General features: G+C 41.0%; 1 protein-coding gene across 10 annotated transcripts in view; it reads left to right on the plus strand.

The window, feature by feature from the left end:
• Positions 1-228: 228 nt before the first annotated feature.
• Positions 229-20,676, plus strand: part of atp2b2 (ATPase plasma membrane Ca2+ transporting 2) — a 67,505-nt gene continuing 47,057 nt past the window's right edge. For 4 of the 10 annotated variants that reach the window (XM_051921418.1, XM_028824316.2, XM_028824313.2 and 1 more), the window contains exon 1: positions 229-897. In XM_051921418.1, coding sequence (XP_051777378.1) covers positions 699-897 — 199 coding nt within the window. In that variant the 5' untranslated portion in view covers positions 229-698. The remainder of the gene's footprint in view (positions 898-20,676) is intronic. The other 6 variants (XM_028824311.2, XM_051921417.1, XM_028824315.2 and 3 more) reach the window with 3 other exon arrangements.

Below are 20,676 nucleotides of genomic sequence, written 5' to 3' on the forward strand. Positions count from 1 at the left end.
CACCTGCTGTTCTCACCGCTGATTAGGGTCCCGAATGGCAGCGCTCCTGTGCTCCTCCCTTCCCTGTTTGTCATGTTTTTCCTTTGAGCTCGGGCTTCAGGCACGCGCTGTATGCCGGTACTATTAATATTCATGAGCCATCTCATTTAGCTCTTGCTCCTGGGACTGATCAAAGTACGGCACGCTGATCAGCGGCTCGGGTCCCTGTTGCTGCCGCTCGCGTGTAGCAGTTGCCGGGAGAGGGAGAGGCGAGTGCAGTCCATGTGACACACGCTAGAGCGCGAGCAAGCAGGAGAGAGAGAGAGAGAGAGACGGCAGCAGCAGCGCAGCAGACGGAGCCCCGAGCTCCAGTGAAGAGATGGACAGGAGCCGCTTGTTCGCTTTGTCCTTGCTGTGAATTTATTGTCTTGTGCTGTTTGTTCTCTTCCAAGGGCTGAGAACGAGGCGATGGCGTAGGACGCTACAGACTGACATCTTCGCTATGGGCGCATACATCCGCAGCGAAGCCGGTCTGCAGCCCGGAGACTGACAGAGACCTGTGCGCTCCCGCTGTCAACGGCTTTGGATGCTGGCGTACTCTCTTGCTGGAATCTTTTTAAAATAAATTTCATTTGCAGATAGTTGCCTGGTTGGCTTTTTGATCTGGGGCTTCGGCTTTGACAACACAACTACATAATACTTAAGCAATACAAGCAGACATGGGGGACATAAGTAACAGCGATTTTTACGGCAAGAACCAAAGAAATGACGAGAAGCGCGTGGGAGAGTTCGGTTGCACGCTACTCGAGCTGCGCTCCATCATGGAGTTGCGTGGCACGGAGGCCGTGGTGAAAATCCAGGAGGACTACGGAGACACGGAGGGCATCTGCAGACGCCTGAAAACGTCCCCAACAGAAGGTGAGCCGCTCGAGAACGTGTACCTAGTGCCGGGTAGTTGACAACCTCAGAGGGTCAGGTGGCACGGGCATGCAGCCTACTACCGTGCCAAATGCAGGTGAGGGGGACGCTTTCCACTCCTAGCATGCAGTCTCCCAAAAACACCCGATGCTTCTTGAAACCTAAAATCTAACATGTATTATGTCATTCACTTGCTCAACTGGTTCGTTATAACGTTTACCTCCTCCGTGCCTATGCGAGGCACCGCGCCTCTGCAGGACTAGTAAGTGTCCAAGCTGACCTTGTCCACTGATGAGTGTTTTAAGAGGTTGCTGATGACTACACGTGTCTTTCTCATGCACTGCAGATGGATTTTTGCAGTGGCGGCGCTGCTTCATGATTCTTAGTCGGTTAAAATGGAATGCGTTCTCGTGACGACAACTTTTTATATACCTTTCCCCTCACAAATACAACCTTTGTAACCATACATCTGTTATTTCCCAGTTAGTAAAAACTGGTTACTATATGATCCTAGCAGTGGGCACACAGTAATGGTCCTTTAGACATCTACACAGTCCTAATGATGACCAGTTTATCTTTGTGATGCCCACATTCTTTAAACATTACATCACTGTTTTGCCCTATCTATATAAACAATATGCCCTTGTCATGCCCAGTTCCTGTAAATATCATTACCTTTTGAAACTCATTCCTTGCATACATTTTGATGATCTTTTAGGCAATATCTCCTTGTCATGTCTTTATCTCTTCAACATTGTACCATGCTTTTGCCTACTCTAAGCATGAACTGTACTCATTCAGATCAAATATAAACCCTTGCAATGCCTGTTCTGTATAAACACTGTGCTGCTGTTATTCCTAATTTCTGCATTCCCAAGCTTTCTGCAATGTCCTTTTTGTAGAAACAATTAAGCCTGGGTCTGCTTATGCTGTTATGTCCCTGCTGACAGGTTTGCTGCACCAGGGATTCTTCAAGTAGAACGATGTGGCATATCCTGTGACCACATCAATGTTGTTGGCTGCATCATTTTTTCTGATGCAGCTGCTGAGAGAAGCTTCTGATTGGCAGGCTGAGCCTGTGATTGTCTTGGGTGTGCTGGTGTGTTTACTAGGCAGGAGCCTGGCAAAGGTGTCCAGATGTCCCCACACAGGTTGGATGCATGTGCCTGGTTTACCTGGATAAATGTTTATGAAGAGCTGATAGGTTGCCAAATTGTCATAGGAGCTCCTCTGCGTATTGTGCAATGTAGGTCACTGCACTAGTGCTTCGTGTCTCTAGCTGCGGTGATGTGTGTTAGTGACATTACTTGCATTTTTTACGTTTGGACTTTAAAAGGCAGCTATTCTAAAAATCTAGGTTAATCTGAGTTTTGTGCCTACCTGTAGAGGCATGCTTACCCGCTGAATTGAAATGAATGTGTGATTGCTTTCATCCAGCTTGATTAATGAGTGAATGTGAGCAAGTAAAGGGGTGTGACGAAGACAAATATAGAAAATTACGACTCTGCAAAACAAATGACAGTCAGAGTCCATTCTGTTTACATGTGACAGCCTGATTATGAGGAGAAACGTGAGCTTGAAGTCATATTAACTGTGCAGACAGAATCTTCCTCCAGTCTTAGTGGCCTTATTGCGGCATTCTGTGAAGGTAACACCTTTCATATGTGTAGCATCCTCATTCACCAGGAATTATATATGAATATAAAGTTGGTGTAATCTTCCATCTAATTCATTCTTGTTAGCATTTTTGCTTACTTGTATTTTCCAGGATGTGAAGATGAGATAGGGTCAAATTCTATGTGTACCACTGCAATACAGTGGAGTCTGACAAGATCAGACTGACAGAATTTTATATGATTGGACTTCAGGGATTTGCTGCTGCATGATAGTGAGATCAGACAAGATCAGATCAAAGGAGTTAAAAACTGAGGAGAACACCATCAGACAAGATAAGACTTCACGGAGGAAAACCATAGATGACTGAAATCTGATGGAAACAGCCTCCGTCCAGATTAGCATACAAGATCCAAGACCTTACTACCAATAAGGATTTAAAAGTGCAGAATAGGTGATCTTACAGAAAAATCAAACCTAAGGTTTAATTCTGACAGTATCTGTCTCCAAGGAGTATCATTGGCATCCTGAGATCTAACAAGATCAAAAGTCCGGAGATACTAAAATCTGACAGCGGTAGAATCTTACAAGGTAAGCCTAAACACTTTATGATTTCAGTGCAGAAGTGAAGTAGATAATGAGATGTGAGAGGGTCCAGCTCCAGAGATATAGTAGGATTAAGACTTCTTTTGATATAGCTGAAATATACAAGGATCAGAAAATGTCAGAATCCTGGGATAAATTGGTATAATACTAGGATTCAGTTCAGTCACACTTCTCTAATTAAAGATGCAGCATAACAAAATCAGAAAGTGTAATTTAAGAGAGATAAAAGTAAAATTTTAAGAGAATAGTGAGAGATTCCAAGGAGGTAAGGCATTTACAATGGAATGCTGACACTTAAACAGATCACACTACAGTATATTAATATAGTTGCAGGGTATAGAAATCTGATGGCAATAGCCTTTGATGGGAACAGCTACAGGGCACTGAAGTCCAAAATAGGGAAAATTTTTATTCAGTCTTACTGTAATGAAGTGAAACTGGAATATTCCGAAAACTGACAAAAATAGGATCCTTGTAAGTAAATCTGAAAAAACAGATCGTACTACAAAGAAATTAAATGGCAGGATACTGAAATCTGAAAGGAGCAGAATCTCAGGAGCTAAAGCTACAGGACAGTTGTTTTGCTACAGTACAAAATGTTGACATCTGATGGGATTAGACTTCAAATGGCAAAGCAGCATGACAGTCTGACAATATTAGGCTCCCAATAGATAAAACTACAAAAATGTGACATTAAACTTCCAGTAAGTAATACATTGGGACCTTGATAACTGATTAGGTCAGAATGTCTCCGGATGAGACATGATAGAATCTGGATCTGGATCTGGAGTGGTCAGACTCAATTTTTAAGTAGCAGGGTATGAATATTTGACATTCCCAGTTTACAGGGTAAATATTCTTCATATTTTGGCACCCTGCCTGGGATTAGTTCCTGCATTGTGCCCTGTGTTGGCTGGGATTGGCTCCAGCAGACCCTCGTGACCCTGTGTTCGGATTCAGTGGGTTGGAAAATGGATGGATGTTCTTCATATTGAACTCTGATAGAATCAAATGCCTGCAAGTAAAACAACAGGGATACTAATAAGGTATAGGCTACCATGTAATGTAAAAACGTATCCTCCTTGTAGGTTTGAAGATGGGACAGTTTTGTCTGACCCATTCTAACTAGAAAGTTGTGAAACTGGCTCCCAGGTACTATAATTAATCTTCAAGGGAGAGACATCTGAAATGGCTGGGTTTTAGAAACAAAGCTACAGGTCATATGAGACTTGACAAAATCAGGCGAAGGTACATGATGGTGATATCTGTAAAGAGCTGTAGGAAAGTGGCAACATAGTTGTAGAGCAGGGAAATAGCTGTATAGTGACATTTGTCAAGATCTGATTGAGTAAAGGTAAGTGTGAATGCAGAGTCAGGCTTTAATAAAACCAAATAATAACAGTCTAACAAGATCCGACTTCCAGGATTCAGTCATTAGGATATCGGAATCTGACAAATTTGTACTCTGCACAAGGTAAACTCAGGCCCCTTCTTCAGGCAAGATGCCTGAGTTTTCTTGAAAGCTTGCATATTGTAATCTTTTTAGTTAGCCAGTAAAAGGTGTAATTTTACATGACTTCTCACTGCGTTCATAATGGCTAGCACGGTACAACACCCTAGTACTACTCTACACAATAAAGTTATGTGAATCTTCTGAGGCAATGCCTGGAAACAATGAGGAATGACTTAAGAACATTTGTGTTAATGCCCAGTGGGGGCTGAGTGGTCTGTTGGCAGTGAATCTCCTGCAGATTTTGTTTTTCAGTTTATCTGGGGTTTCTTTTTTGTTGTTCTGCTCTCCTGGCCATTGTCATGCTTATCCTTAGAGACTTGTAATACAATGTTACATAAAAAGGACTCTACCTTTCAACAAATTTTATACTGATGTTGTGTACATTTATATTGATTTATTTTTGTTACTTATTTAGTATTATTCTTAACTTATTTAATTTTTTTTCTTTTCTTGTAATTATTTCTTTTACATTTTGTAAAGCACTTTGAGGTATATCCTATGTATGAAACGGTGCAATAGAAATAAATATTGTTTTGTTATTGTTGAAAGGGTCAAGCCCCAAGGAGTAAATATAAATAATACTGACAAATGACAGTATTTGACTATAGGGAGTAAAGCTTATAATGTTGAGTTCTGACTCTTAGTAATTCTTATACTCCGTAAAGTAAAGCTGCAATTGACGTTTAACTGACTCTGACTCCAAGTAAAGTAAAAGGACACAAGGATCTGATTAGATCTTATTCCACACTGCTCACAGGATCATATTCCTTGGAATAGGTACTGAAAAGATACTGAGATCTGAGTGCCTTGGACTCCCAACAAATGATGCTGTAACATACTAGGATCTGATGGAATTGAATTGGCTGCGTTAAAGGAATACTGCGCCTAAAAATGTTATATTTTTATGTTACTTCTCCTATGTACTTTGTAGTGGTGACTGAGAAAAAATAATTCATATTTTCTTGTAGATTGAAGAGAAAAATGTTTACAGTATTATGTAAGTAGAAGTCAATAGTCTCCAATGCTGTACAAAGGCAAAGTGATGTGAAAAAGATCCATGAAAAAAAGAAAAAAAAATCTTAAGTTACTCGTGTCTCATGATACATGTGTCAGTTGCTCCATCATAGGCTGAAAACGTGCAGATTGCATACTTTTTTGCCAAAATGTTGCTAATAGTCACTCTTGGAATTATCAGCGCACATCATAAACAGGAAATCTAAAGCTTCATGGGAATGACTTTTTGAATTGAAGACTTCCCTCTCTACCTCATTTGTTGGTCAAGTGTCCTGTCCCATTCAGAAGTGGTTCCAATGGTCTTTAGATTTCCTGTTTTTGACGTGTACTGATAATTCTGGAATTAACTATTTACCAATATGTTTAGCACTTTTTGACCATATGACAGGGAGACTGACACAGATTATGTGACATAAATAACCTAAGATTGTTCATTCTTTATTTCATGGATATGTTTACATAATTTTGTCATTGTACAGCATTGGTCACTATCTGCTGTTATTCATAAACCTTTTTCACTCCATTCTGTATTAAATATGAGATAAAAGTTTTCTCAGTCACCATTTCAAAGTACATGGGGTAAGTAACATATAAAAATATAATTTTTAGGTGGTTTATTACTTTAATGCAGCCAGCTTAATTCCATCAGATCTTAGTATGTTATACCACACACAAGAGCTATAAGATCTGAGGGGGTTAACCCCCTGTATATACTAGATCTAAAAGGGATAGATTCATCCTAGGGTTAAAAGCAGTACCATCTCATGTTGTGATACTGCAGTGAGCAACCCAGAATAGCAAGATTGAACAGATTCTTCCATGTTTACAGTTGCAGTGTGTAACAACCTGGTAGGGTTTGTGTCCCAGACGTGAAGATTCAGGATACCAAGATCTCATCTGATCTGAATCAGCCCTGCAAAAGCTGCAGATTATTAAAAATACATCTTTTGTTGGTACCGTTGAGGGTAAGTTGTGGGCATTTCAATCTACTGACATTAGCCAGGAGAAAGAGAGCTAGAATTGTTCTATGTTTGCAAAGTCAGTATGAAGGCTCAGCTGGAGTACCTGAGCACAGGCCGCATCCTTTGTAATGAATATTTGATGAGTTACATGCTGCCCTCATTCATGTGCACTTCTTAATGAAACTGGAAAGTTGGGACATCCTGATGTCTGTTGCTTCAGTCACATGAGACAGGGTCTGGCTTCTTTTTTTATTTATTAATGGAACAGCCTTTATATAAACAGATACTTTTGACAATGTACTCTTTTTGACAGTCACCTTTTAATCCTCCGTCTCCTTATGACACAAGGCATAGCTTAACAGGTTTAGGAAATGGATGGCTATAATGTATTCAGGAATTAATTCAGCTACTGTATTTGTTAAATCACTAAATAATGTGAACAACAGAGAATGGTTTTTGGGTTATGCAGCACATGTAGAGCTCCCTATGGCACAGGTTTAGCCTCTGTCGAGGGTACTTGTGGCCTGGTTTTCCTACTGCGTATACATTCCTTATTAACAACATGGGCAAACATGTAGAGAGCTTGCAGCTTGTCATTATTTTAACACAGAATAAGGGGTTTATTTGCTGTGTCTGGTGTCTGTCCAGCCTATATTTCTCATTGTGCTGTTTAGATTTCGTTTACAGACTCATAGGCTCTGTAAAATCTCTATAGTGTACGTGATCTGCCATTTTGTGTCAATTCTTGTGTCATCCACTGGCATTTTAAGCATGTCACTTGCTCTGCATGTAGCCATTCATAATACACCTTGCTGTCAAGACACTAAACATTGTATATATTTAATACCATACAGGAACGTCAAGGGGACTGAAGAGGCTTGCTCTGCACTGGAATTATAATTTCACAAAAGGCCCACTTGACCTCTGGCACAGCAAGATTTAAACAGTATGTCTTCTTACATGGTGGTTTATAGAATGCCTAGTCCTACAGCCCAATGTCCCTGTTGCTAATTACAAAAACTCTAAATCAGGTAAAAATTTACAATGTGTTATAACTTGACACGCTCTCTAATCATCTCCTGGCTACACATTCTGGCTGCCTTGTTTTTCTTGTGCCTCTTATGGACTCTCCTAGTGACGTCAACACACCTAGCAACCCCTTATTAAGTGTAGCAAAGAAAGAGCTACACACAGGCCTCGTTTACAGCCTTATCTCCCTGCTTGTGAAGTCTCTCTGCGCCTTCCTTCATCTTGCCTGTGCCAGCCTTACTTGATTCTTCTATAATTCATTTTGAATTAATATTTTATTAGAAATGTTATAAGCGGAGTGGAAGGATCACACTTTTGGAATCATTTTTCATTGCGACTGATTCGTTTACTGTTTGTTTTTTGGAGAAGAGGCATACAAAATGTTTGCAGGGAGTGCAAAATGCTGCAAAGGTAACTAAAGCAGACCAATGCCTGCCTGCTGCTACCTTATGTCAATCCTGTTCTTTATTCATTATTCATTGACACCTGTAATTAAGACCAGGGCACTCATCAGAGCTCCTTCTGTACCTTTTCAGCACATGATATACTGTACCAGGATTGCCTTCCATTCTGTGTGTATATGTGACTAAGCATTGCCCATAAAGTTTCAGACTGCCCATTCTGTGTATTAACCGTATGTCCATGATGCACCAGGATGTCCTTACCATAGTGTATGTCACCGTGGTTGCCAGTGAACTGTCAGACTATTTATTCTAAATGTGTCTTATATTTTGGATGGCTTTCTAAAATTACCCTTTAAAACTGCACATAAACAATGTTGGCATGTGAGGTATTAGACTGTCTTTGTTTAACCTATAATGCATAGCTGTATGTCCATGAAACTCCACTGTGTGTGTATGACTATAATCACCTGTAACATCTCTTTTGTCCATCGGCCCGTCATGTGTGTGTGTGACGTGTGGACTTGGATTCCAGGTGTCCGCTCATTGAGAGGACAAATTCTCTTCTATTCTCTTTTTTCATTTTTCTATCCCAGACACTGATGTGTTTCAACTCAAGAAGATTCTCAGTGAAAGTGAGGTCAGTACATCATGCTGCTTTCCCTCATGAGCTAATGTTCTATGCTTAAGTAAATGAATTCTTCAATAAGTGAGATGCTGCAACACAGGATAAAGAGCACATGTCATAAGTAGAATGTGTAGTGTAATCAAAAAGAAGCATTAACTTTTATTATTTAGAATCTTCTCTGAAATGAAAAGGCTATTGAGGTTTAAACAAATCTATTGCATGGAGGTGTTTGATTTCAGCTGCCACTGAAGCTCCAACTACTTGATGTATTGTCTCTTAAACAAAAGGAAACTATAAGCTCTGCACACTGCCTGTGTGGGAGCGCTGTCATCTTGCTTTATTAGCCTCCTCTTTCAGATAAAGTGTCATGCCAGGCACTTATCCTGTGCAGCTCGCTGGTACAGCCTGTGCAAAGGTAGCTGGAAACTAGAACAATAAGTACTTGAGACCCCAGGGGCTTCTGTGGCTCAAGTCTGTATCTCCGGCATTGTGAATATCTTAAAATGCTCAGCTCAGATTTGTAGCAGTGCTTCCAGTAGTCCCAGAAACATTTTCCTCATACTGTTTACTCCAGGTTTCTCCTAAAGTAATATTCCGCGCTGCACCATCAAACCTTTTCTTTACTCTTATAGTAATATTGTCACATATAGGACTGTATGTGGACTGCATGTGGAGAAATCCGGAGTAATACCTGACTTAAGTGATGGGAAGATATGCCACTCACTTCGCTGTACTCACTTAAGTGTAAGGTCTTAACATTTTTAATTTAGAGGAAAGACTAAAAAGAGCAAGGAATGTCCAGCTCCAAAGACTATCCATAATATTTGAGGAAAAGAACACAGTGTAAAGCACTTCTGACAAAGCTGCATGAGGATAGGTGAGACAGGCAGACATGGAACTTTTTTCCCTTCCATTGCTTCTCCACTTCTTCTTAAAGTGTGAGTTAGCCCTCTACCCCTTGGATAATCCCCTCATTTTATCCCTCATAAATAATATCCTTGTGGATATTATTGACAACATAAGACATTTTAAGCATACCTGTACAAGTGCTGCACAACAAGGTGCCAGATAATTTTCATATATCAGTATCTTTGTAACCACAGCAACTTTTCTAAATGTCCTGAAGTAACCATTCACTGTTTCCATAGCAGCCAAACTTTGGCACTTACAACCAGAGAAATACAAAACAATTGTAAGGATTAATTGGAGGATTTATAAAAGTGAGAAAACTGCAGAGATCAAAGGGCAGCATACTGGCACAGTGGACACCTCTCCTGTCCTATATTGAACTGGTGTCTCTCCAGAGCTGGATGTACCATTTTTCCATTTGATGGATGCTGGGGTTAAAACATTTTCTGGAAATGCTCCAGAAAACCTTATCTAATGTTCTGAGTCTTATAAACAGTGTGCATTTCAGTTTTTAACTCAAAACAATCTGCTTCTGTTCTAATTGAACTTGTGCAGTTAACATGGTGAAGCCAGTATAAACTGCCAACTTTAGCCATCATATAATGTAACTGCAAAGCTACATTAGTCTGCTTGCTTTGTTTATGCCCTGGCTCTCCAAATACACCCTCAGATTGCCTTTGCATATCTTCTGATCTTTTGGGTGTATCAAGCTCTCTCCATGTATCCCATGAACCTCTATGAATATCTGATAAATCCCACATACGTTTTCATAAATTTTATATGCGTGTTCCATGATTTTAAGTGTGTTAGGGGGCTTTGCCCCTGCTCGCCACCCCCCACCCCCACCCCGGCCTGCGCTATGCGCCAGCCACTTTGCGTCTCTGCCACTTGCGTTGTGAAGAGGGGGGCTGAACACACCCCAAGGAGATGCGGTCACTCCTCTGAAAACCCCTCTTAAACGGTGATACAATGGGAAACAAATACAGGTTTTTTTTTACCTCCTCTTTGCTTGTTGAGCTGCCAGCTTGCTGCTGCTGCTGCCATGCTGCGTGATCTGCATCTCGTGTGGTGCACTTCTGTCATATAACCTATGTCCATATATTCGATCTCTTTTCGGTTTTACCTTTTCATCAATATTGCATTGAATTTTGATTCCGTGTTTGGAATTACATGATGACAATGCAACGTATAACTGCCTGTGAGTGAATATCGTTTCTTTCTCTCTACAAGAAATGTGTCTGACAATAGCATTCACACAAATGAGAAATGATTTCTCTTATGGGATTTCACTTTCACCAAACAACAAATCTTTTAACTCTCGCAGATATGCGTCTTCATTGGGAAGAAACACTACTTTTTTTTCCCCTGACATTCCCAGACGATCTACAAGTCTCAGACTTAAAGTTTAAATCCGAAAAATACAGTGCATCCGGAAAGTATTCACAGCGCATCACTTTTTCCACATTTTGTTATGTTACAGCCTTATTCCAAAATGGATTAAATTCATTTTTTTTCTCAGAATTCTACACACAACACCCCATAATGACAATGTGAAAAAAGTTTACTTGAGGTTTTTGCAAATTTATTAAAAATAAAAAAATTGAGAAAGCACATGTACATAAGTATTCACAGCCTTTGCCGTGAAGCTTGAAATTGAGCTCATGTGCGTCCTATTTCCCCTGATCATCCTTGAGATGTTTCAGCAGCTTAATTGGAGCCCACCTGTAGTAAATTCAGTTAACTGGACATGATTTGGAAAGGCACACACCTGTCTATATAAGGTCCCACAGTTGACAGTTCATGTCAGAGCACAAACCAAGCATGAAGTCAAAGGAATTGTCCGTAGACCTCCAAGACAGGATTGTCTCGAGGCACAAATCTGGGGAAGGTTACAGAAAAATTTCTGCTGCTTTGAAGGTCCCAATGAGCACAGAGGCCTCCATCATCCGTAAGTGGAAGAAGTTCGAAACCACCAGGACTCTTCCTAGAGCTGGCCAGCCATCTAAACTGAGCGATTGGGGGAGAAGGGCCTTAGTCAGGGAGGTGACCAAGAACCTGATGGCCACTCTGTCAGAGCTCCAGAGGTCCTCTGTGGAGAGAGGAGAACCTTCCAGAAGGACAACCATCTCTGCAGCAATCCACCAATCAGGCCTGTATGGTAGAGTGGCCAGACGGAAGCCACTCCTTAGTAAAAGGCACATGGCAGCCTGCCTGGAGTTTGCCACAATGCACCTGAAGGACTCTCAGACCATGAGTAAGAAAATTCTCTGGTCTGATGAGACAAAAATTAAACTCTTTGGTGTGAATGCCAGGCGTCACGTTTGGAAGAAACCTGGCACCATCCCTACAGTGAAGCATGGTGGTGGCAGCATCATGCTGTTGGGGATGTTTTTCAGCAGCAAGAACTGGGAGACTAGTCAGGATAAAGGGAAAGATGACTGCAGCAATGTACAGAGACATCCTGGATGAAAACCTGCTCCAGAGCGCTCTTGACCTCAGACTGGGGCGACGGTTCATCTTTCAGCAGGACAACGACCCTAAGCACACAGCCAAGATATCAAAGGAGTGGCTTCAGGACAACTCTGTGAATGTCCTTGAGTGGCCCAGCCAGAGCCCAGACTTGAATCCGATTGAACATCTCTGGAGAGATCTTAAAATGGCTGTGCACCGACGCTTCCCATCCAACCTGATGGAGCTTGAGACGTGCTGCAAAGAGGAATGGGCGAAACTGGCCAAGGATAGGTGTGCCAAGCTTGTGGCATTATATTCAAAAAGACTTGAGGCTGTAATTGCTGCCAAAGGTGCATCGACAAAGTATTGAGCAAAGGCTGTGAATACTTATGTACATGTGATTTCTCAGTTTTTTTTATTTTTAATAAATTTGCAAAAACCTCAAGTAGTACTAGGGTGTTGTACCGTGTTAGCCATTATGAATGTAGAGACAAGCCAAGCAAAATGACACCTTTTATTGGCTAACTAAAAAGATTACAATATGCAAGCTTTCGAGGCAACTCAGGCCCCTTCTTTTGATTACATCTTGCCTGAAGAAGGGGCCTGAGTTGCCTCGAAAGCTTGCATATTGTAATCTTTTTAGTTAGCCAATAAAAGGTGTCATTTTGCTTGGCTTGTCTCTACAAAAACCTCAAGTAAACTTTTTTCACGTTGTCATTATGGGGAGTTGTGTGCAGAATTCTGAGGAAAAAAATGAATTTAATCCATTTTGGAATAAGGCTGTAACATAACAAAATGTGGAAAAAGTGATGTGCTGTGAATACTTTCTGGATGCACTGTATATTCTATCTCTTTTCACTGTTCCGTTATTTCACTGAGTAATAATTTCTGTTTGTTTGCGCTAATGTGATCTTTACTATCCTTTTTTTAAGACTTTTGAATATTCGTACTTCCATTATCTCTAATGCTTGTATGGACTGGGTGTTGGGCAAGGTCGTGGGGTCCAGCGGCTGTGGGTCATCTGTTGGTGAAGAAAGGTTCACGGATCTTGACTTTGCTGACGATGCTGTGACCTTCACAGAGTCAATGGAGGCTCAGATCGGGGCGCTCAAGAGACTGAGCGAGGAGTCTGAGTGTCTGGGCTTGCGAATGTCCTGGATAAAAACCAAGATCTAGGCCTTTAATGACCTCTTGGGCACAGCCATCAGCAGTATGTCTGTCTGCGGAGAGAGTGTTGACCTTGTCGAGAGGTTTATTTACCTTGGCGGTAACATTCATGTCTCTGGTGACTCTTCCTATGAAGTCAGTAGACGGATTGGGAGAGCATGGGGGGTCATGAGGTCGCTGGAAAGGGGTGTTTGGTGCTCCCGATATCTATGCAAAAGGACGAAGGTCCCAAGTCTTTAGAGTCCTGGTGCTTCCTGTCTTGCTATATGGTTGTGAGACATGGACGCTATCCAGTGACCTGAGACGAAGACTGGACTCCTTTTGTACTGTGTCTCTCCAGAAAATCCTTGGGTACCATTGGTTTGACTTTGTGTCGAATGAGCCGTTGCTCATGGAGTCCCGAATAAGGCACATTACCTGCATTGTGAGGGAGCGTCAGTTACGGCACTACGGCCATGTGGTGCGTTTCTCCCAGGGTGATCCAGCTCGTAAGATTCTCATTGTTGGGGACCCGAGTGGCTGGACCAGACCAAGGGGTCGCCCACGTAACACCTGGCTGTGGCAGATAGAGGGTCATTTCCGGATGGTGGGACTGGACCACGTGTCTGCCTGGGGAGTTGCAAATTGGGATCCCGAGTTGTTTCGTTGTGTAGTGGGTGCGGCAACACACTGTACCAGTGCATGCTCCCCAACTTGACTTGACTTGACATTATGTCTAACCTGCTCTGCATGTGTACTGAGCCAACGTTTTTGAATTCTTCACGATGTTCTACTTTGTCATCTACTCTTTGTTTTATTTCCAGCCCCGGGCATGGTTTCACAAAGACTTTTCTTTGAGAAAATCACGTCTCATCGCCTTCCAACCTTCCAAGATTTTTTTTTATAATAGAGAGATAGCTTTTTCTACTCTGTGTGTCTCCTTTACGCTATAGGTGCATTGATACAGTATCTTCTCGACCTCTTATTTGTCCACTGAATTGTAGTGCACATCACAGCATGCAGCCTCCAGTTTGATATGTACAGTGTCCTGCTTCATATCGTGTATTGTCTGATTCTTTATCTCCTTTCCTTCCTTCTCTTATCTCTTTCAGTCTCATTGGCTGGGCCTTCTTCCACAACCAGCAAATCTCCTCCCTAAATTCTATTTTCAACTATAGAACCAACTTTCCCTCTTTTATGAGGCAGCTTTAATCTCCCTTCTAGAGTCACTTCCAACATAAACTACAGAGATACTAAGCTTGAAGTAATTTATGTAGCTTCTGTTGTTCCTGCACCCTGAACCTTCAAGGTATCAAGAACAGCCTTTCAACTCTCTGTCTTAAAGAAGCTACACTGCCCCATTCTTTTTTCTCTCTCTTTCCCAATGGACACTCAGGAATCTCCACAACCTTTGGAGTAGTGATCCTTGTATTAAAATGAGAAAATGCTACATGTTCCTATGCTGACTGTCTTCTTCTTTCTCTCTCTCTCCGTGCTGCACTGTCATGTTACATATCTAGGTTACCTTTCCACACTAGTATGTTCAGGACCTCTCCTTCACTTAACAATGTGATTCTTTTTCTTTACTGGAGGTCTGTAGGACTTTCTTCTGCCTGTTGCCTCCTTGGTGGAGCCCTTCTCCTGGCAAATGTTTGGTACCCCTTCTCTATATACAAGTGTTATGTACAGTATATACTATTCATTGTGTTGTGTTTTATTTCAACATAATATTCTCAAACCTGCTTAATCCAATTCAGGGTTACACAGCCTATGTACACAGTTGTACACAGTGCTGGGTACAAGGCAGGAAACCTCCTGGACAGGGTAGCAATCCATTGTAGGCCTGACACACACACAGATACAGTTACACAGGGCCAGGTCATTTCTAATCCGTGTAGTATGTACATATTTGGGGTATGTGGGAGAAAGACAGGAGCAACTATATAAAATCACCAAGCATTAAGGATTCAACCCAGGATATAAATTCATGAGATGAAGCTGCTAGGCAATATAAAAACTGTCAAATCTATAAAAATAATTGGATTTGAACAGAATTATATTGCCAGTATATCCCTGTGTATATTCCTTGTGAACAACTGTGATTATTGCATTTCTTGCTTATGCATTGAATCCCAGTGACCATCCTGTGAATCCATGAAGTCTAATCAATCTTTGGTTGGTAGTGTGAAAGGACCACAGAATAATGAGTTGGGGGCAGCCACCCGTATACTTGAAATTGGCTGTCAAAACCGAAGAGTTGGTTTTGTAAGTCTTTTCAGACATCAGTTCAAAACAGAACTGCTAGGCAGACAAAACATGGTGGTTTTTAAGATCATCTGAACTGGAACCGGAAGTGATGTTTTCGGGCCTGGAGCTGGAAGTGACATCATCAAGCCCAGGTGGGATTTCCTGTGTTCAGTCTGAAGAGGAAAAAGAGAACGGATCAGTGCACTCTGTCATCCCTTTTGTCCAGCGTGGAATTATCCTTTTTTGAACCCTGTAGCTGCCTCCTATGTGCACGTGTGTGACAATAGATAGATAGATTTAAAATTTAGTTTTTGATAGAAGCTCAAGAGATATTAACAAGATCATCAAGAAATAACAACAACCCCCTCAAATTCACACAAAAATTACAAAAAAAGAAGAAAAACTCTGCAACTTGGCTAAAGATAAAAGAGCAGTCATATCTTGACTACATCAGCCTGTCATTGATATGGAACTCCAAGTACTTGTAGATGTGCACTTAGTTTCAAATTCTATCTCCTGACACTTCCTAAATATATCAGATAAATTCCAAAAAAAGATCTTTATATCTTTCCAGAATATATCCCCTGATCCTTTAGGTATATTTTGTTACTTCAGATTTGTATTAGTTCATTTTCCATATGTAAAATTAACCCCAAGAGTGTATTCCCTTAGTTCCACTGCATATTGCGTGATTCATCCTATACATACAGTATACAGGTAGTCATTGACTTAAAGTTCCGATGGACTGGTTGTAAGTAAGTAAGACAGACCTGTATATGTATTCAAACATGATCATATGTATAGTACAGTATAGTAAGTCCCCTAAGTCATACTGTCTGTTTTATATCCTTTTTTATCATCGTCTTTTTTGTGTGTAAATAATTTTTTTATTATTCTTTTTCATTATTACTGTTGCTCACACAGGTGCCGAACCTTTAACAGCTTCACAAATTCTTTCTATGTTTGTGTTATGTTACGTCATCAGTGTTCACCTCTCCCGGTGCTCATTACGTTAACTGTGAGAGGAGGAATTGTAATGGCAGAGTCTGAGCACTCATATGTTTTCTGTTTTAACATTTCAGCCTGTTAATAATAAACATTAACAGATAAAGGAATTTAGTGTGATTGCATTACTCTTTCTTGGCAGTTCGTATGAAGCGGCACATCGTGAGTCACAATGCAGAAGCTTTGGAGGTTAACTAGATTCAAAGCCAGAGCCTGCAGCGAACACCGGTTACAATGGAATAACTTAAGGTCACATGCGACCACATTCGCTTTCTTTCCTTCCTCATATTGCTTGATCACCTTCATTTTTATGTTGAGATAAATTGCCTTTTTTCCTGTAATTGTAAGACAAATGTGACTGAATGTTTTCAAAACTGCTGCAAGTAATAAACTTAGATTGAGATGAATGAGTCATGGCATACGGAGCTGGCATGGTGAAAACTGTCATTTGATGTTGATTACTACCTATATCTATTGAATCTCAGTAAGCATCTCTTGAATCCTAACGAGTACCACTTGACTCTCATTGTGCATCACCTGACTTTAAACATATGTGCATTGGTTAGCAGCATGTAATACCTAATGCCCAGTGCATCTCCTGATTCCCTGCATTCACGGCCTAACTCAAGTGTTCTCCTTCAATATGTAATTCCAATCTTTCCTTATGTACCTGTTAAATTTCCTTTGCATCTCTAAAATTCTTCTGTACACCACATGAATCTCAGTGTGTGTCTCTTGATGCACAATGGTAGTTTGCTGTGTAGGAACTGTTGCCGGGCCTACGTTGGCATTATTGAACCACAGGTGCAGCCAGCCATTCAGTTAGCTATAAGAAGGCAGTTATTTAATAGAGCATATGAAGAAAAACACTTAAGTTTCTTTTTGAAGAAGTAGGTGAGGAGAATTAAAATTCTGTCCTTTCCCTGATTCCTAATGCATATCCCAAGTCTCTTTATGTCTCCATCTCTTCAGATACTCCTGTGTATTCCACTCTATACTGCCTAATTATCAGGCTGTGTTCAGTCAATCCTATTGTATACTTCCTAAATCCCAGACCATCCCCAAGTCACCTTCAGTCTCTGCATGCTTGTGACTGAGAATACTATTTACAAGTACTTCTTTCCCATCACACACACATACACACTGTAATGAATGCAAGCTTGTGGGAGTGCAGTTTCCATGGAAACTCAGCCATTTCTGAGATTTGTGTGGTACCAGAGATGCTGTGTGGTTTATTGTCTTGTGATTGGCACACGCACACTCTACAGGCATGTACTGTTCGCATCGCTGCTTTCTCACAAGTGTTTAAATTCAGCCTGTGTCAGACTTATGGTTGCCATGGTAATCTATTTTTAGCTTTGGAAGAGAAACCAAGTGTTAAAATATGCAATCTCTTCTAATCTGGAGGGGCACGCATAGGAAGGGCTGTTTGTACACTTTTGGGATATACCCTTACAAGATCAAAGCTTTCATTTTGGGACATCTGAAAGGTTGATGTCACTGCAAGAGGCAAGGTCAACTAAGTGTTTGTTAATTCTCTTGGTTTAGACAAGAAGCTGTTGCCGCCTTCTGTGATAACTTCACACTCATACATAAAACACACACTGACATTCAGAGACACATACAGTAATTATACATGCTGCCTGTTATATACATATTTTCACATATGGACACTAACTCTCATGCACACTTCCACCAAGGCAGCTTAGAGGGCACAAGACTAGTGAATTCAAGCCTTTCCTTTTTTTTCTGATATACTGATATAATAGTACTCATCCATCCTTTGTCAATATAGAATGGTAGAGCATATCATTGATGCCTCAGGCATAAGATCGTAAACCGCCCTTGAGAAGACACCAGTCCGTAGCTGAGTATGTCCGTTAGTTTACAAGTGCTTTGAGGCTATTGAGAGTGGAAAGGAGTCCAGTATCTCTTCCTCCGAAGGATCAAACTGGAAGGCTTTTTCCTTTGTGGATTTATTTAGTCCTTGCTGTGATGTGACCCAGAAATTATCTCAGCTTTTGTATTTGGTCCAAATCTAGAAGACTGTTTTTCATTTAGATTTCATAATGCATTCTGAGATGCTCTCATGGGGGATCATGTTGCACCCTTGGTTTTCCAGACTGTTTGTCTGAAGTATGACATTACCATAGACAGGAGTTTAGATACATGTATTGACATGCTGCACACTCCAAACATATGATAATTCGCTTAGTTGTAGACTCACAGAAGTACATGCAATCAGATAGATAGATAGATAGATAGATAGATAGATAGATAGATAGATAGATAGATAGATAGATAGATAGATTCTTTATTAATCCCAAGGGGAAATTCACATACTCCAGCAGCAGCATACTGATACAAAAAACAATATTAAATTAAAGAGTAATAAAAATGCAGGTAAAAACAGAGAATAACTTTGAATAATGTTAACGTTTACCCCCCTTGGTAGAATTAAAGAGTCGCATAGTTTGGGGGAGGAACGATCTCCTGAGTCTGTCAGTGGAGCAGGACAGTGACAGCAGTCTGTCGCTGAAGCTGCTCCTCACTGTTTAGTGGATGCAGTGGATTCTCCATAATTGATAGGAACCTGCTGAACGCCCGTCGCTCTGCCACGGATGTCAAACTGTCCAGCTCCATGCCTACAATAGAGCCTGCTTTCCTCACCAGTTTGTCCAGGCATGAGGCATCCTTCTTCTTAATGCTGCCTCCCCAGCACACCACCGTGTAGAAGAAAGCGCTCACCACAACCGTCTGATAGAACATCTGCAGCATCTTATTGCAGATGTTGAAGTACGCCAGTCTTCTAAGGAAGAATAGCCGGCTCTGTCCTCTCTTGCACAGAGAATCAGTATTGGCAGTCCAGTCCAATTTATTATCCAGCTGCACTCCCAGGTATTTATAGGTCTGTACCCTCTGCACACAGTCACCTCTGACGATCATGGGGTCCAGGAGGGACCTGGGCCTCCTAAAATCCAGCACCAGCTCCTTGGTTTTGCTGGTGTTCAGGTGTAGGTGGTTTGAGTCACACCATTTAACAAAGTCCTTGATGAGGTTCCTATACTTCTCCTCCTGCCCACTCCTGATGCAGCCCACGATAGCAGTGTCGTCAGCGAACTTTTGCACGTGGCAGGACTCCAAGTTGTATTGGAAGTCCGATGTATATAGGCTGAACAGGACCGGAGAAAGTACAGTCCCAATCACACATATACTCTAGCGCAACAAGATCATACACAAAGACACTTATATTTAGTTACAAACTGACACTCAACTCACACAAAAGGACATGCAGTCACATACACATTTGCATGATCACATGCTCACTGAGACTTGCTGACAGTGACTTTGGCATTGACATGCCTTTTAGAGCAAAAGATGCACCAACTGCTTGTGGCTCACTTGCATACAAATCTGTGTGAATGGATCATCATGAATCTTGATTTTGACATTATTTAACTCTTAAATCATCTTCCATTGTCATTTCTCTGTTATTTAATTGTGTTAAATATTTATACTTGTTGATATCATGCTGTTTTATTTTGTCTTTTTTATTATTTTTTATTACTTTATTGGCCAGATGTGTATAGAAGTATTAAAGCACCTTAGATGTGAATCAGCAAGCAGGAGCTGTGAACATGTCTGCATCTAACTGACCTACTTACTGAGAATAATGTCTTCTGACACGGAAGATGCAGAGCAATAAAGAAAAGTTGAATGCCTACTTCCCTTTCCCACTCATGTGAAATTCTGGCTTTGGCTGGTGTTTTCTTTCAGTGAGCAGTGCATACTAGTGTTGGATTGGTATCATTGACTTTATTGAATTTGGTATCGATATTAGTTTTCTGACTTCAGTGCTGGTACCAAAACAGTTCCAAAGTAAATCATGGATAACTACAAAAAAAATTCTGCCTCAAAAGTTTACTTCCAGAACCAAAAATTCTGAAATATCGGCACCGTAAAGTTTTAAATTTGAGGTTATTGGTACTTTTCCAGTACTGGTATACTGCACAACCCTAGTGCCTACTTGGTTGACACTCCACACTTAGTCCTGATTTATGGATGATTGGTGAATTGACCACTTAGACTTGCATAGAGGTTTTAGGAGCCCATAATATCCTTTTAGCAGCAAATTGCAGATAATTTCTTCCTGGTCCCTATCACACCCCAAAACCACTCACCCACTTTTAATTTTTCAAACAGCTAGCCTTTGGTCTAATAAAGCAAAGCACCTTGCTTTGTAAGAGTGAAGCC

The sequence above is a fragment of the Erpetoichthys calabaricus genome, chromosome 18 (genome assembly GCF_900747795.2).
Source record: "Erpetoichthys calabaricus chromosome 18, fErpCal1.3, whole genome shotgun sequence".
NCBI classification, from domain to species: Eukaryota; Metazoa; Chordata; class Cladistia; order Polypteriformes; family Polypteridae; genus Erpetoichthys; species Erpetoichthys calabaricus.